Source organism: Brassica napus, chromosome A6 (genome assembly GCF_020379485.1).
Source record: "Brassica napus cultivar Da-Ae chromosome A6, Da-Ae, whole genome shotgun sequence".
Lineage (NCBI taxonomy): Eukaryota > Viridiplantae > Streptophyta > Magnoliopsida > Brassicales > Brassicaceae > Brassica > Brassica napus.
The window spans coordinates 6,889,303-6,902,921 of record NC_063439.1 but is presented as its reverse complement, the minus strand read 5'-3'; the positions used below and the strand labels follow the sequence as shown (position 1 = coordinate 6,902,921).

Genomic DNA, 13,619 nt, shown 5'->3' with positions numbered 1-13,619 from the left:
TATAGTTATGGTTATTTTTATTTTAAAAATTATGGATGTACACATTTTACTTTTTGTTTTAAAAATATTTTTTTAATTATGTATGCTTTGATGATAGTTTTTTATTTTTTATTTTTCAATAATAGATATTTTACTATCATAACATTTAAAATTTATTATTTTTAAAAACAAAAACCAGAAACTAAAAACCAAAAACCAAAAACCAAAATCAAAACCACCAATCAAGTTTTTCAAAAAAACCAAAATCTACTGCAAAATCAAAAACCAAAAATCAAAAACCAAAAACTAAAAACTAAAAACCAAAAACCAAAAGCCAGAAACCAAAAACCAAAATCTAGAATCTAACAAAACAATCATCACCTGAGTTGCCAAAGGTTTTGGCATTTTGCTATTAAATCATTAGCGAGCTCCATGCATGTATATTGTTAATGAAGAGGCTTGCAATAAGTAGTTATATATATACAAGCTACTTCAGTATGTTGTAGCTTTCAGTGTGAATTAATCAGTGGAAATCATGACAGGCAGCTAAACAAATTAGCTTATACAATATCTTTTTTTTCTTTTCTGCATTTGGTTGGAGAAAATCAAAACTTCCCAAAGAACACATTTGTTTCTCACAAATCTGATGCCTTTCATGCGTAAGAACCAAGAACACAGAGAAAGGTGGTCATATGTACATTTCAGGGTTTAAGCACCACCAAGAAGAACATGCTAAGGTTTAGAAAGACTTCTCGAAGGTAAAGAAACCACAAAACAAGAAGAGAAGAAGTAGATATTTCCTTTCCAATGAAATTAGGAGGAGGAAGCAGAACACAAAGAGGTTGATAATTTGAAGATACCACTAAGCTAGTGGGGGTTTTATAGTCTATTTCCATAAGATTGAATGCCTCAAAATTAAAAGATGAGTTCATATATTACAAGTAGATTACATAGTTACCTATTCTACAACAAAGAAAGATCTAAGAAGGAAAAAGAAAAGACCAGAAAAAAAGGCAAAAGTACTAAAAAATTTAAGGTTTTCTTGCCGTTGTGATCTGTTGTTTCCTACTTCCTTCAACAACTATTGGTGGATTACATTTGATACAAAAGAGAAACACTCTTGATGTCCACTACACCTAATACTCATACATGGTGGGTATGTATGAAAAACAAATCTTGATTGTGTGTTGTTTCTTCTTTACTTGTTCTGTATAGGGTTTGAGCCACTCCTTGGGACTCTTCTTCGGAGGCTATCATTTTCACCTACAAGCGGTTTTGCTTCCTTCATGTCCTTCCTTGTTTGAAAATCTCTCATTGCTTGACTAGAATTTTTCATCCTTGACAGAGAACGTCCCTCTACGCTGTACTTGCTGCTAAAGAAAGCTATAAGTAGCAGAACCAGAGCCACTGACAAGTATCTCTTCATTGCGGACTTTTCTTCTTATAGTTCCCTAGGAATCTTAAAAGCTCTTTGAGTTGTTTTTGGTATGTTCTGTTTATTGAGAACTGAAACGTGGATTGAGATGCGAGTTAAGAGAAAGTGAGAGAGACGAGAGACTTCTGTAGTTTAGTGCTTTATAGAATAAGATATTTCGTGTTGGAACACATTGTTTTGGGGATCTGATCACGTGATCTTACTTTGACTGCTGCTATACTTATCTTAATCTTGATCATCTACTCAATGATATTCTATAAATTCATATAAATTCATATGTAGAGAGTCGAGGCAAAGGATCCACACATACGCACACTCATGTAAATGCTTGAAAATTTTGGAGAGATGGTGGTCATGTGATTTGAGCACGTGATTTCTGGCTACTGTTATTGGGGAACTCAAAAGAGGCTGAAATTGAGCTTTGTTTGAATTTTATAGTATGTTATTTTTATTAAAAAACTTCTAAAGACATAACACTAGAACTTGGAGGTATCAGTGTAAATCCAATTTTCATAACTAAATGGTTTGCAGGTAAAACAGCTGTTTTGTCGCTCTACTAATCACTACTTTTATTTTCTGCAGAATTGTATTATTTCTACTTTAATTTATTACTGTAAATGAACAGAAAAGAAAAAATGATTCCAAGAACCGGTACAGATTCTTGAGATGAGTAAGTAGATCCTCAAGTGGAGAATAAAGAAACAGAGAAAAGTTCATTACGCAAATTTTTTTGATTAAACAATAATTATAGGATTTTAAAAAGGAAAGTAATATGAATCCTTTGACTAAAAAGGTTTATTATTTTCAAAAAGGCTGTTTTATTTTTTGGCTGTGAAGGAACATGTGGCAAACGAATAACGAACCGGAAAGAATGATTTTATACAATACCGGCAAAACGTGTGGGACAAATCGATGAATTTGGGTCGGTTTAAGATAAACCAACACATGTTAGGCTATTCTCTACACGAAGACGAGAAAGAGAAAGCAAAAAATAACGAACGAGACAGCGAATCCTCCTCCTCGACAAAATTCGATCAAGGTGCTCTTCATTTTCCCCCAATTTTTTTAATTATATTTATTGGATCTGGTGTTAGAAACTTGCTCCTGCATTTGATTTTCTTCCTATTTTGCGTTTCTGGGCAAGAGCGAAGCTTGAATTGCAATTGAGCTTCTTCTTTTTTTTGTCGTTGTGAGAATTTTGGGGATTCCGAGGTATTTGATCTAAGAAATTGCAATTGATTCGAGCTTGTTTGCTTATAATTGTTTAATTTCTTGGTTGATTCGATCGAGTTTTCCGTTGATTTCAATTGGGCTGGAATGATTTAACCCAATCTCATAGATTTTTGAGGGTTTCTTATTAAAACTTCTCGTTGGTTATCAAAGTGTTGTTCTTGATTCAGTTTTCATCTGAATCTTGCATCTTCGATTAGGTCATGAGAGTATTGCATAGTATTGCTATCATTTTCTAATTGATATGAAAAAGTGATTCTCATGTTTATCTCCTTTTCGTTTCGTGCTACTATATTATTCGTTTTGTTGATTATCTGCAACAGGTTTAACAGCAGCTGCAGTTATTCACTAGCTCATAGATGGCAGAAAAAGCTTGTATAAAACGTCTCCAAAAGGAATATAGAGCACTTTGCAAGGTACTACTCTCTTCTCTTGCCGCTCCTAACTCTTTGTTCTTTTGTTTGTTTTAGGGGTTGATTTATGAAATGTTCTGTTTTATGCCTTCAGGAACCAGTCTCTCATGTTGTTGCTCGTCCTTCCCCAAATGACATTCTCGAGTGGCGTATGCCTTTTACTTATATTTTTTGTTTATGTTTCTCATACTTTATCTCTCGTATCTATCACACGTTTTTTTTATGTAGTTAGGATGAGATATATTTGAACCTGGGAATATAACTATGAAACAATGGGTTACTATCATGAGGATAAATAGAACACTAACCATATAATTTTTCTTTACTTCGTTAGTACCTTGATCAGTTACTAACAAGGAGTTAAATTATTGACGTTAATCTTACAGATTATGTGCTGGAAGGAAGTGATGGGACACCTTTTGCTGGTGATAATCTTCTTTCTGAAGTTTCTTGCTAGTTTTGTTTTCAGCATCCCTTATGGGTGTCTAATTTTGATACTCTATTTCTCTCTAACAGGTGGATTTTACTATGGAAAGATCAAGTTCCCTCCCGAGTATCCTTACAAGCCACCTGGAATCACGTATGTTCTTTAGATTCTTCAGAATTTAATCTCAATACTACTCTTATCTTGGTCCAGCTTCCAATGAACCACATCCTTTTTTTGGCTTCAGAATGACTACACCAAATGGTCGATTCATTACACAAAAGAAGATCTGTTTGTCTATGAGCGACTGTAAGCTCAATGATGCCCTTTCTAATTTTTGTTTCGTTGCAATTAAGTGTCTCGATATCTGAATAACTTATCATGACATTTTCAGTTCATCCAGAAAGCTGGAATCCAATGTGGTCTGTATCAAGGTATAAAGTCTCCTTTTGACATTTACAATAATTGAGAAGTTCATAGTTAACCAATCTTTTTTCGGTGAATGCAGCATACTTACAGGGCTTCTCTCATTTATGGTAAGCTCTAGAGTCTTTCTTTTCACTTTTCTTAAGGGAATTTCAGATATACGGACAATCTAACATGTGCCTACTAGTTTACTACCATCTGATTATTTAACATGGTAATATCTTTTAATTCTGTTATTGAGCTTTCTCTAAATGTTGTCCTTGTGGTGCAGATGGATACTAGTCCGACAACCGGAAGTGTGAACACCACTGTAGCTGAGAAACAACGGTTGGCTAAGTCATCTCTCGCTTTCAATTGTAAAACGTAAGATCATCCCACCATCAAAATTTTACAGACTTCGGGATTCATTTGGAAGCTAGCTTTAGTCATTTGTATTCAAGATAGTCAAAAAACCTGAGTAGAAAACAATATTATGAGTGAATGCTGAATCATAATTAGCTTATGTGTGTGTTTTCAGTTCTTAACCTGAATCCAATGTTTTCTTACATCGTTACAGCCCAGCATTCCGAAAGCTGTTTCCAGAGTATGTAGAGAAGTACAACCAGCAGCAACTCGCCGAGCAAACGCAGCAGACCGCACCAGAGTCTCCTCAAGAGAGCAATAGCAAAGCAGAGTCGGCGAAAACAGTCGACACAACAAAGGAGGACTCAGATGGTGGCTTGAAGGAGAGGAGGAAGAACAAGAAGCAGGGATTGCCAGCGTGGATTATACTGTTGCTAGTGTCGGTTTTCGGGGTTGTAATGGCGCTGCCTCTGCTTCAACTGTGATTTTCTATGTAACAAAACATAGAAATGGATGTTGACCCTTCGGATAAAATCTCTCTTCTTCTCTCTCTACCCCTTCAGTATCAAGAGTAGTCTTCTTTTGTCTAGTGCTCTTCTTGTGTCCGAATTTACTCAATTTAGCCTGGTTTGTGCTTTTAAAGGCCATATATAACACAAGTTTGGAACTAATTTGTATAGTATATGGTTGGTTGGTTTGCATTTGATAAATAGAACCTTATGGTTTTCCTGTGTACGTACTTATCCAACACATTTTTCTTCCAAAGAGCTCATGTGTGTGTTGATTTGTCAATCAAATATATATTCTGCATGAGCTCATACTCATGTATTGATAAATAGAATCAAATATATATTCTGCATGGCTCATACTCATGTATTGATCGTTCATATATCCTCTAGTAGCCTCTGGGAGATGTTCTTAGGTATTAAAGAACCTCCACCAATGGCAATAGAACCTGTTATTCTATTCTATAATGTTTGTAGTCTCCAATGTCTTTGTAAAAGCTGATAGAAAAGACTTTCAGTTACGTTGTTTACTTGATAAACTAGTTTTGAAGAAAATGTTATTAAATTTCGAATTTATTTTTTTCAATTGATGAGCAAGAAAATTTACTAAAAACGATTAAATTAATTAAGGTACTGACTATTTGTCTTAAAGTCAACTATAGTATTGACAAGATCACAAGAAACTTGCTTCGTCTGGTGACTCTTGTCTGACTATTTCCTATACATCTGGTATTGACAACAAGTTTTCTTCTTCTTCATCAATGTTTTGTTCTTCTTACCATGGTATATGAAGAAATGAGATCCAAAGCCAAAGGTCTTTTGAGACCATTAACCACAAAACCTTTACAACCTGTGAGTTGTCACATACATCTCTTCTGCCTCCTCTGTGTCCTTATCCTATCTGCTCTCTTTCTTACACTTTCAGAAGCTGTCTGTAACTCGCAAGATCAAGAATCTCTCCTGTGGTTTTCCGGCAATGTTTCTTCTTCTGTTTCTCCTTTGAATTGGAACCTCTCCATTGATTGTTGCTCCTGGGAGGGGATAAAATGCGATGACACATCAGAGAGTGACGTCACCGCAATTTCCTTACCCCTTAGAAGACTCTCAGGAAACCTCAGCTGGTCTGTTCAGAACCTTCACCGTCTCTCTCATCTCGACCTTTCTCATAACCTCCTCTCTGGTCCTCTCCCACCAGGTTTTTTCTCTGCCCTTGATCACCTCATGGTTCTTAACCTTAGTTACAATAGCTTCAGTGGTGAGTTGCCACTTGAACATGGAAGCAACAAGTTCTTCTTCCCAATCCAGACCGTTGACTTGTCAAGCAATCTTCTCCAAGGCCAAATCCTCAATACTTCTATATATCTCCAGGGAGCTTTCAGTTTAATCAGTTTCAATGTTAGCAATAACAGCTTCACTGGTCCAATCCCTTCCTTTATATATGTGCATGAGTTCACCGCAGCTCAGCCACTTGGACTTCTCTTATAATGACTTTGCTGGCCACATCTCCACAGGATTAGGCAGATGTTTGAACCTTAGTGTCCTACGAGCAGGCTTCAACAATATCTCTGGTGAAATACCTGTTGAGATCTACAATCTCTCAGAGCTAGAGCAACTCTTTCTCCCAGCCAATCATCTAACTGGAAAGATTGATAACAGCATCACCCGGCTCAAGAAACTAACGTTGCTTGAGCTTTACTCCAACCACCTAGAAGGAGAAATACCAAAGGACATAGGTCATCTCTCCAGCTTGCAAAGCCTCCAACTACATGTTAATAACATCACTGGCACAGTTCCGCTTTCTCTTACAAACTGTACTAAACTCGTCAAGTTGAACTTGAGGATCAACCGGCTGTTAGGGAACTTAACAGAACTCGAGTTTAGCCAGTTGAAGAGTCTTAGGATTCTGGATCTCGGGAACAATAGCTTCACTGGTGATGTTCCGGAGAAGGTTTTCTCCTGCAAGTCTCTCAAGGCTATCAGGTTTGCAGGCAACAAGTTAACGGGGCAAATATCTCCCCGAGTAAAGGAACTTGAGTCCCTAACGTTCTTGGCTTTTTCAGACAACATATTAACAAACGTTACAGGAGCTCTCAGCATTCTGCAGCGATGCAGGAAACTGTCCATTCTGATGTTAGCAAGGAACTTTTACGATGAAACGTTTCCAAGCAACGTAAACTTTGTTTCTTCATATGGATTCCCTAGCTAAACTCCAAATATTTGCCATTGGTGGATGTCGAATTATAGGTGAAATACCATCTTGGTTGATCAAGTTGAAGAGCTTAGAACTCATGGACTTGTCACAGAACCGACTCGTAGGGTCAATTCCAAGTCGGGAGCCTGCTACAACCTCAGAAGATGATGAGCTAAAGAGAACACTTGTGGCTGGGAGTGCCATTGGATACCTTTTCGGCTTTAGTTCGATTTTATTCGTGCGTGCGTGGAGGGTGTAAGGCAATAACATGTGAAGCTTGTTTGTACATCTGGGGTTAATGGAGAGTGGAATAATTAATAAGAATAATATCAATGTCATACATCATACGTGTTCTGGTCTAGAACCGAAGAAACAACGTTGCTTACACGATTACATTTACATATACACAACCATCCGACTATTACATCATTGCATTTAATAACTAACTAAAAAACATCCAGCCTGGCCGGGAAAATGTAAAAAACTGACGCCGTGAGGTGCCTCTCCGGCGAAACATTGATAACCAAAAAAAAAACGGAAGAAGCCCAAAGGCTCACTAGACGAATCAGGGATCGACCGGCAAATATTATTATGTTAAACATAATAATAATGTTTAATCTTCTGGTAAACTAATTAGTAATCGTCGTCGTCATCCAAGTAGGATCGGAGGAGCATTGTAGCGCAGAGGCGAATAATACAGAGACGAGCGTGTTGTTGTCTCATCAACGAAGTGCATTTGGAAGTGAAGCTGTTCCTGTTTTTGGAGTTTGAGTTTCTCCCAGCCATTGGTAATGATTTGATTTAGACTTTTTTCAAATGATATGAAAATCTACGAAGCATCCCCTTCATATATATATGGGTCTAGAAGAAATCTTGTGTCCCTGAACTTGGTCTGGTTACAAAACCTTAGGGATTTTGCGCGTGAGGCAATCTCGCCGTACATCGATGGAGTAACTTGCACGTTTTCTTAATTTTATTCAATCGATAACAGAAGATTTGTTTGAGAAAATAAAAAAAAATCAACACTTAACTTCGGTTTCACGTTTCTCTTTACTACTCTTTGTATCTCTTTTGTTTTTGTGCAGAAGCAAGTTTGTTTATGTTCAATGTATGTCAATGAGTTAACCAATGCAAAGAAGTTTCCAGGAAGATGCGTCTATTGGTTTCCTCTAAGCTAATGCTAATCCCAATAGATTGTTACGCAAGTTATCTCCATAAAACAGAATTAATTATAATATTTTATTTCAAGACTACCTAGTTCCTGATTCTGTTCTGTCCTTTTGGGAATATAGTTACAACATGCTTTACATGCTCTGCAATGTTTCTGAACAATGTCTTCTCAGATCAATAGAGGCTCAAGTGAACCTGAATCAACAATTCTATCTTCTCCTCTCTATACTGAACTGGAACAATTTTTTGACTTCATGGTGATGCAACAAAGTTATTTTCTGCAGAATGTGAGAATTAGAAAAAGTTAATGAACGTTGGAAGGATCAGTGGAGTATGTGTGTGTGGACACATACCTACCTTTAGAGGAGTTTTCTTCTTCTAGAGGAGTTTCTGAAGTGATGGAAGAGGAAGAGAGGCTTGTTGATGATGCCCTAGCTTCAAAAATCATAGCCACAACTTCTCTCATGGTTGGTCTACTAGCTGGAGAGTTGCTTGTACAGAACAGTGCAATCTTTAGTACTAGAGACATCTCATGAACCGTACACTTATCTGTCATATCCAGCCTTTCATCAAACATTTCAACTGTTGGAACCATGTTACGGATTGATCTTCTCACCCAATTGACTAGATCCCCTCCTTGCTCCAACGGTTGAACTGGTGGCTTTCCTGTTATCAACTCCAAAAGCACAACTCCAAAGCTGTAGATATCACATTTCTCTGTCACCTTCATCGTGTAAGCATATTCTGAAACACAACAGAACATAGAATCAGATATGTCGCATAAGCCTAGGCATGCGGGTTCGGATAGTTTAGTTCGGCCAAATCTTGCCGAATTGAACCAAATATTTTTGGTTCAGTTCGATTAGGTATTCGGATAGTTCAGTTTTTAATATTTTTTACTGAAATTAACCAAAATTTTGGTTTTGATTATATTTTAGCTAAAATTTGTTAAATTTGCATAATTTTGGTTGGTTTGGTTAATTCGATTTCGGTTGGTTCGGTTCGATTCAAAACTTTGTTATTACTTTTTTGAAACCCGAGCTAAAAATCATACCAAACCGAAAACCAAATTTTTTTTTATAAACCTGCCAAACTGAACCGAACTCATAACCAAACGAACTGAACTAACCAAAAATTTCGGATTGGTTCGGCTAGTTCGGTTCAAACCCGCATGCCTACATAAGCTTGTGTGTGTGTGGAGAAAGAAACCTTTGATATTAGACTCACCTGGAGCGATGTAGCCATACGAGCCAGCAACAGCTGACATAGACTTTGAGTAAGAGAGATCAATCAACTTAGCCAGCCCAAAATCTCCCACATGAGCTTGTAGCCTCTCATCAAGAAGAATGTTATTCGATTTAATGTCACGGTGAACTATCTGAGGCCTACAATCATGATGAAGGTAACACAAACCCTCTGCAGCCCCCAACGCTATTCTATACCGCGCATTCCAATTCAACAAACACGCCTTCCCTCCTCGCTGAAGCTGCTCACCTAAGCTTCCCTTAGACATGTACTCATACAAGAGAAGATTCGAGTTCTGGTGATAGCAGAAACCATATAGCTTCACTATATTCCTGTGCCTTATCTTTCCAAGCGTTGATATCTCAGCTCTGAAGCTATTATCAGAGCTAGCTCCTTCTCCTCTAGAGTTCAGCTTCTTAACTGCAATCATTTCACCATCTGACATCTCAGCTTTGTATACCGTTCCACACGCTCCTCTCCCTAAGACAACGTCTTCCGAGAAGTTTCTAGTTGCATCCACTAGTCCTTGGTATGTGAAACCTTCTTTAGGGAAGTAGTAGCTGTCCATTACATCCGGTTTTGTTTCATCCTCAAGAGCAACAAACTCTGGCTTTCGTCTCTTTATTACCAAACAAATACTAATAAAAGCAAGAAAAGAAACAGAACCTATCACAACACATGTGATTGTCAAGATCTTTTTCCCTTGTGAGCCTCTCATTAACCAACTCAGCTTTGAATCAGAATGTGTGACAAGGGACTCTCCTTCACAATGGCTTCTCTGAGGGTTACACAAACGGTTGTTCCCAGCAAAGTTTGATGAATCCATCCTCTGGAAAACAGCTGTGTCAGGTACCGTTCCCGCCAAGTTATTGTTTGAGATGTTGCAGATGAGGAGGCTCATGAGATTCCCAATCGACGCAGGGATCACACCTGAAAGCTTGTTGTCATTAAGGTAAAGTATCTCCAGCATCTGAAGGTTTCCTAAACTGTCTGGAATCGCGCCGGAGAGATTGTTGTGACTCATGTTGAGTGAGATTTGAAGAGAGGTTAGCTTACCTAGCTCCAAAGGTATGTTTCCAGACAAGAGATTGCCACCTAGCTGTAACTCCATGAGCCTTGTAAGATCACCAAAGCTATGAGGTATCTCACCAGTCAGTCTATTATCAGACAGCTTCAAAATCTCTAGATTCACCAACTGACCAAGCTCTTCAGCTATTTCCCCTGAGAACTTGTTGCCACTAAGGTCAAGCCTCTGGATAGTGACACAGCTCCCCAGCTCTCTAGGGATGTGACCTGTGAGGTGATTTGATGAGATGTTCAAGCCAACAATCTTTGTGAGGTTCTTGATCTCAGGAGGGATCTCACCGGTGAAGTTGTTGTTAGCTAGACGCAGCCTTTCTAAGCTCTTCAGCTTCCCCAAGTCTGCAGATATGTTCCCTGATAACATGTTTTGGTGAAGCTCTAATGCTGAAAGGTTATTAAGATTAAACAACTCAACAGGAAGGGTTCCTGTTAGCATGTTGTCTCCTAACATAAGCTTTGTCAGTGACTTGCAGGTTGTGAGATCACGAGGGATGTTTCCTGATAACTTGTTTGAGCCAAGACTCAATAGTATCAGCTTCTGGAATCTGCAGAAGTGAGCAGGGATTGAACCAGAGAGATTATTAGCAGACATGTCAAGAACGGTAAAGTTGCTGTAGTAACCAATGAGAGGAGGAATGGTTCCTTCAAGGTTGTTGTCAAAGAGTTGCAAATCCACAAGTGAAGTTAAAAGCTGAAGTTCTTGTGGGATGGTGCCGGTTAGTCTATTGATAGACAAGTCTAGCTTCTGCAAGAGTGATAACTCTCCAAGCTCCCTAGGGATTACCCCTTGGAGATTATTCTCAAAGAGATGAAGTAGCTTGAGATTTAGAACCTGACCTAACTCTCTTGGGATGTAACCTGTTAGCTGATTCTCTGAAAAATCAATCTCAACAGCATCTGTTAAGTTACCTATCTCGCACGGTATCTCTCCGGTTAACTGGTTAGTGTACAGATACAGCCTTTTTATATTTACTAGCTTCCCAATCTCTCTAGGGATTGTTCCAGTGAAGTAGTTTTCGTGCAGCGCAAGCACCTGGAGGCTTGTGATGTTACCTACTGAAGAAGGTATCTCTCCGGACAAACGGTTTTGCCAGAGTATCAAGTCAGTGAGATTGAGAAGCTTTTCAAGCTGCTTAGGAAGAGAACCCTCGAGGAGATTCTCCGCTAATCCAAGTACCTTCAAGCTCACGCAACCGCTGATTTCAAACGGGATCACACCGGACAACATGTTCCTTCCTGCTCTGATGACTCTAAGCTGTCTTAACTTCCCTATGGAAGAAGGGATAACGCCCGTGAGGTTGTTGCTGTAGATCTCAAGCTCTTGTAGCGAACTCATGTTCCCGATAAACCTAGGGATCGAACCGAAGAGATAGTTCTCGCATAGAGACAGCTTCTGGAGAGTAGTGATCATGGTGAGCTGGATTGGTATCACTCCATGGAACCTGTTAGTGCAGAGATCGAGAATCTCTAGGGTTCTACAGAGAGAGAGATCTCTAGGGATTGGACCAGAGATGAAGTTGGTGGAGACGTTCAAGTAACTTAAACCGTGAAGGTTGCATATGAGAGGAGACAGTGTACCTGATAGATTCATCCCACTGAGATCAACTGAAGTTACGGTTCCGAGACGGTTACATTCGACTCCGGTCCAGTTGCATGGGTTTGAATCTGAACGGTTCCAGTTGATAAGATAGCTATTGGAGTCGTTGAGAGATGATTTAAACTCAAGAAGAGCATGTCCTTCTTCGTTTAGTGATGTCACTGAGATGAAGGAGAAAGAAGAGAGAATCACGAAACATATAATAGTAGTAGTACCACTCATTTTTTTAAGGTTTTGTGAGGAGAAAACAGAGTTTGATGTGTGCCTTAGCTTCTACGCATCTGGATAAATCTTGAAGAAACAAAAAGAATGAAGAAACATAAAGTTTGGAAATTTATGGAATGGGGGAAATTAAAAAAAAAAAGGACTGATCTTGATTGATCAAGAAAAGACAATCTTGTAAAATGTCTTTGTTTCTGTCTGTACAAAGTCAACTTCTTTGTCGACGACACCTTCCGGTTTGGTTTACCATGATTTTCAGCGGAAAGTGGGTTCAAGTCACGTGGTGGTGAGAAGCTAGGTTTGTACAGATCCATTGAATCAAAAACCCTTATTTAGTGTTTCTCTGGGTTGTCAAAACAGAAGATATCGTGTTTAGTTGGGACGGTGAGGATTTGATGAAGACGACACGTGAAAAAGGGATGATTTTCAGGACAGTGATCTTTAAAGCGTGCTTTTAATTTTCTTTGGTCACGGGTGAGAGAGAAGTGTTAGAGTCTGTGAGCTCATGATGTTTATCGTTGACCGTTAAAGCCACACACACACCCACGCAAGTGGAAGTGTGACTGATGTCTTTTTCGCGCCCGTCTTGTTGTCTGTTAAATAGCCACTAAAGCGTTGTTCTTTGACACTTGTACCCCTCTGCCGACTCACAAATTCATAGTGCTAGACTTTAGCTCACATGAAATGAGATAACTTTACCATAGCTGTGTTCGTTTCTTTGCCGCAAGACGCAGCGGCAGCGGCCAAAAATTAAACGGGAATCATGGCAACACACAACACCGATGACCGCAGCGGCAATTAACAAGCGACGCAGCGTCAAAAAAAGCGAAGCTTTCCGATGTTGCCGCTGACGTCAAAAAAAGTAGCGACCATTGTTCTCCATTTCTCTCTCCTCTCTGCTACTGAAAACAGAGACGCGCGTCATCCGTTATTTTCTATAGCCCTGTTCGTTTGGTTGCCGCAGGTTTCGGCGGCAGCGTCAGCGGCGGCGGCAGCGTCAATGAGGACAGTTGTTGTTCGTTTCGCAGACGCTGACGCTGCCGCTGCCGCTGCCGCATATCATATCGCGACCGCAGGTTTTATCGGCGTCAGCCGCAGGACGCAGCGTTCGGACGCTGCCGCTGCCGCCGGTTCCTGCGTCAACGAAACGAACAAGAGTTGACGCAGAATGTTGACGCTGCCGCTGCCGCCGGTACCTGCGGCAACCAAACGAACAGCCCTTATTTCTTTTTGGATACTCTTTTTCCCTTCTATATTTCGCTGCGGCAGCGTTCGATTAACGAACAGGACTCATGATAATTGATACACTTACTATTTTGAGCATTATGAGTAAACTACTAAATAGCCATTTGGAAA

The 13,619-nt window shown here is 39.3% G+C and overlaps 2 protein-coding genes, 1 non-coding gene and 1 pseudogene across 5 annotated transcripts; 2 read left to right on the top strand and 2 right to left on the bottom strand.

The window, feature by feature from the left end:
• Positions 1 to 892: 892 nt before the first annotated feature.
• Positions 893 to 2,101, bottom strand: BNAA06G11600D. Its single transcript, XR_002652555.2, has 2 exons — positions 1,182 to 2,101; positions 893 to 1,098 (listed from the first exon to the last, which is right to left on the bottom strand). It is a non-coding gene; the product is annotated as an uncharacterized BNAA06G11600D (transcript).
• Positions 2,102 to 2,327: 226 nt separating this feature from the next.
• Positions 2,328 to 4,984, top strand: LOC106346702 (ubiquitin-conjugating enzyme E2 34). Of its 2 annotated transcripts, none has more exons than XM_013786108.2 (10): positions 2,328 to 2,453; positions 2,968 to 3,060; positions 3,152 to 3,206; positions 3,444 to 3,482; positions 3,574 to 3,637; positions 3,729 to 3,790; positions 3,876 to 3,915; positions 3,990 to 4,017; positions 4,179 to 4,270; positions 4,464 to 4,984. In XM_013786108.2, exons 2-10 carry the CDS (start codon positions 3,004 to 3,006, stop codon positions 4,732 to 4,734), a joined length of 708 nt encoding a protein of 235 aa, XP_013641562.1. In that variant the 5' UTR covers positions 2,328 to 2,453; positions 2,968 to 3,003; the 3' UTR covers positions 4,735 to 4,984. The 2 variants fall into 2 exon arrangements, with proteins under 2 accessions (XP_013641562.1, XP_013641564.1); XM_013786110.2 differs by having other exon boundaries at positions 2,394 to 2,626.
• A 166-nt stretch (positions 4,985 to 5,150) lies between these two features.
• On the top strand, positions 5,151 to 7,932 carry LOC106349852 (annotated as a pseudogene).
• Positions 7,933 to 8,157: 225 nt separating this feature from the next.
• Positions 8,158 to 12,712, bottom strand: LOC106346703 (leucine-rich repeat receptor-like serine/threonine-protein kinase At1g17230). Of its 2 annotated transcripts, none has more exons than XM_013786112.3 (3): positions 9,344 to 12,712; positions 8,470 to 8,860; positions 8,158 to 8,394 (listed from the first exon to the last, which is right to left on the bottom strand). In XM_013786112.3, the coding sequence occupies exons 1-3, from the start codon at positions 12,261 to 12,263 to the stop codon at positions 8,388 to 8,390; spliced, it is 3,318 nt and encodes a 1,105-aa protein (XP_013641566.2). In that variant the 5' UTR covers positions 12,264 to 12,712; the 3' UTR covers positions 8,158 to 8,387. The 2 variants fall into 2 exon arrangements, with proteins under 2 accessions (XP_013641566.2, XP_013641565.2); XM_013786111.3 differs by having other exon boundaries at positions 8,474 to 8,860; positions 9,344 to 12,708.
• Positions 12,713 to 13,619: the final 907 nt, after the last annotated feature.

What these genes read in the sequence shown, in the direction of transcription:
- LOC106346702 (XM_013786108.2), top strand. Translation starts at nt 3,004, where the DNA reads ATGGCAGAAAAAGCTTGTATAAAACGTCTCCAAAAGGAATATAGAGCA. An exon ending in TGATGGGACACCTTTTGCTG is followed by an intron (nt 3,483 to 3,573) that starts GTGATAATCTTC and finishes TCTCTCTAACAG; the next exon opens with GTGGATTTTACTATGGAAAG. An exon ending in TACAAGCCACCTGGAATCAC is followed by an intron (nt 3,638 to 3,728) that starts GTATGTTCTTTA and finishes TTTTGGCTTCAG; the next exon opens with AATGACTACACCAAATGGTC.
- LOC106346703 (XM_013786111.3), bottom strand. Translation starts at nt 12,263, where the DNA reads ATGAGTGGTACTACTACTATTATATGTTTCGTGATTCTCTCTTCTTTC. An exon ending in GTATGGCTACATCGCTCCAG is followed by an intron (nt 8,861 to 9,343) that starts GTGAGTCTAATA and finishes GTTGTGTTTCAG; the next exon opens with AATATGCTTACACGATGAAG. An exon ending in AGAAGAAAACTCCTCTAAAG is followed by an intron (nt 8,395 to 8,473) that starts GTAGGTATGTGT and finishes CACATTCTGCAG; the next exon opens with AAAATAACTTTGTTGCATCA.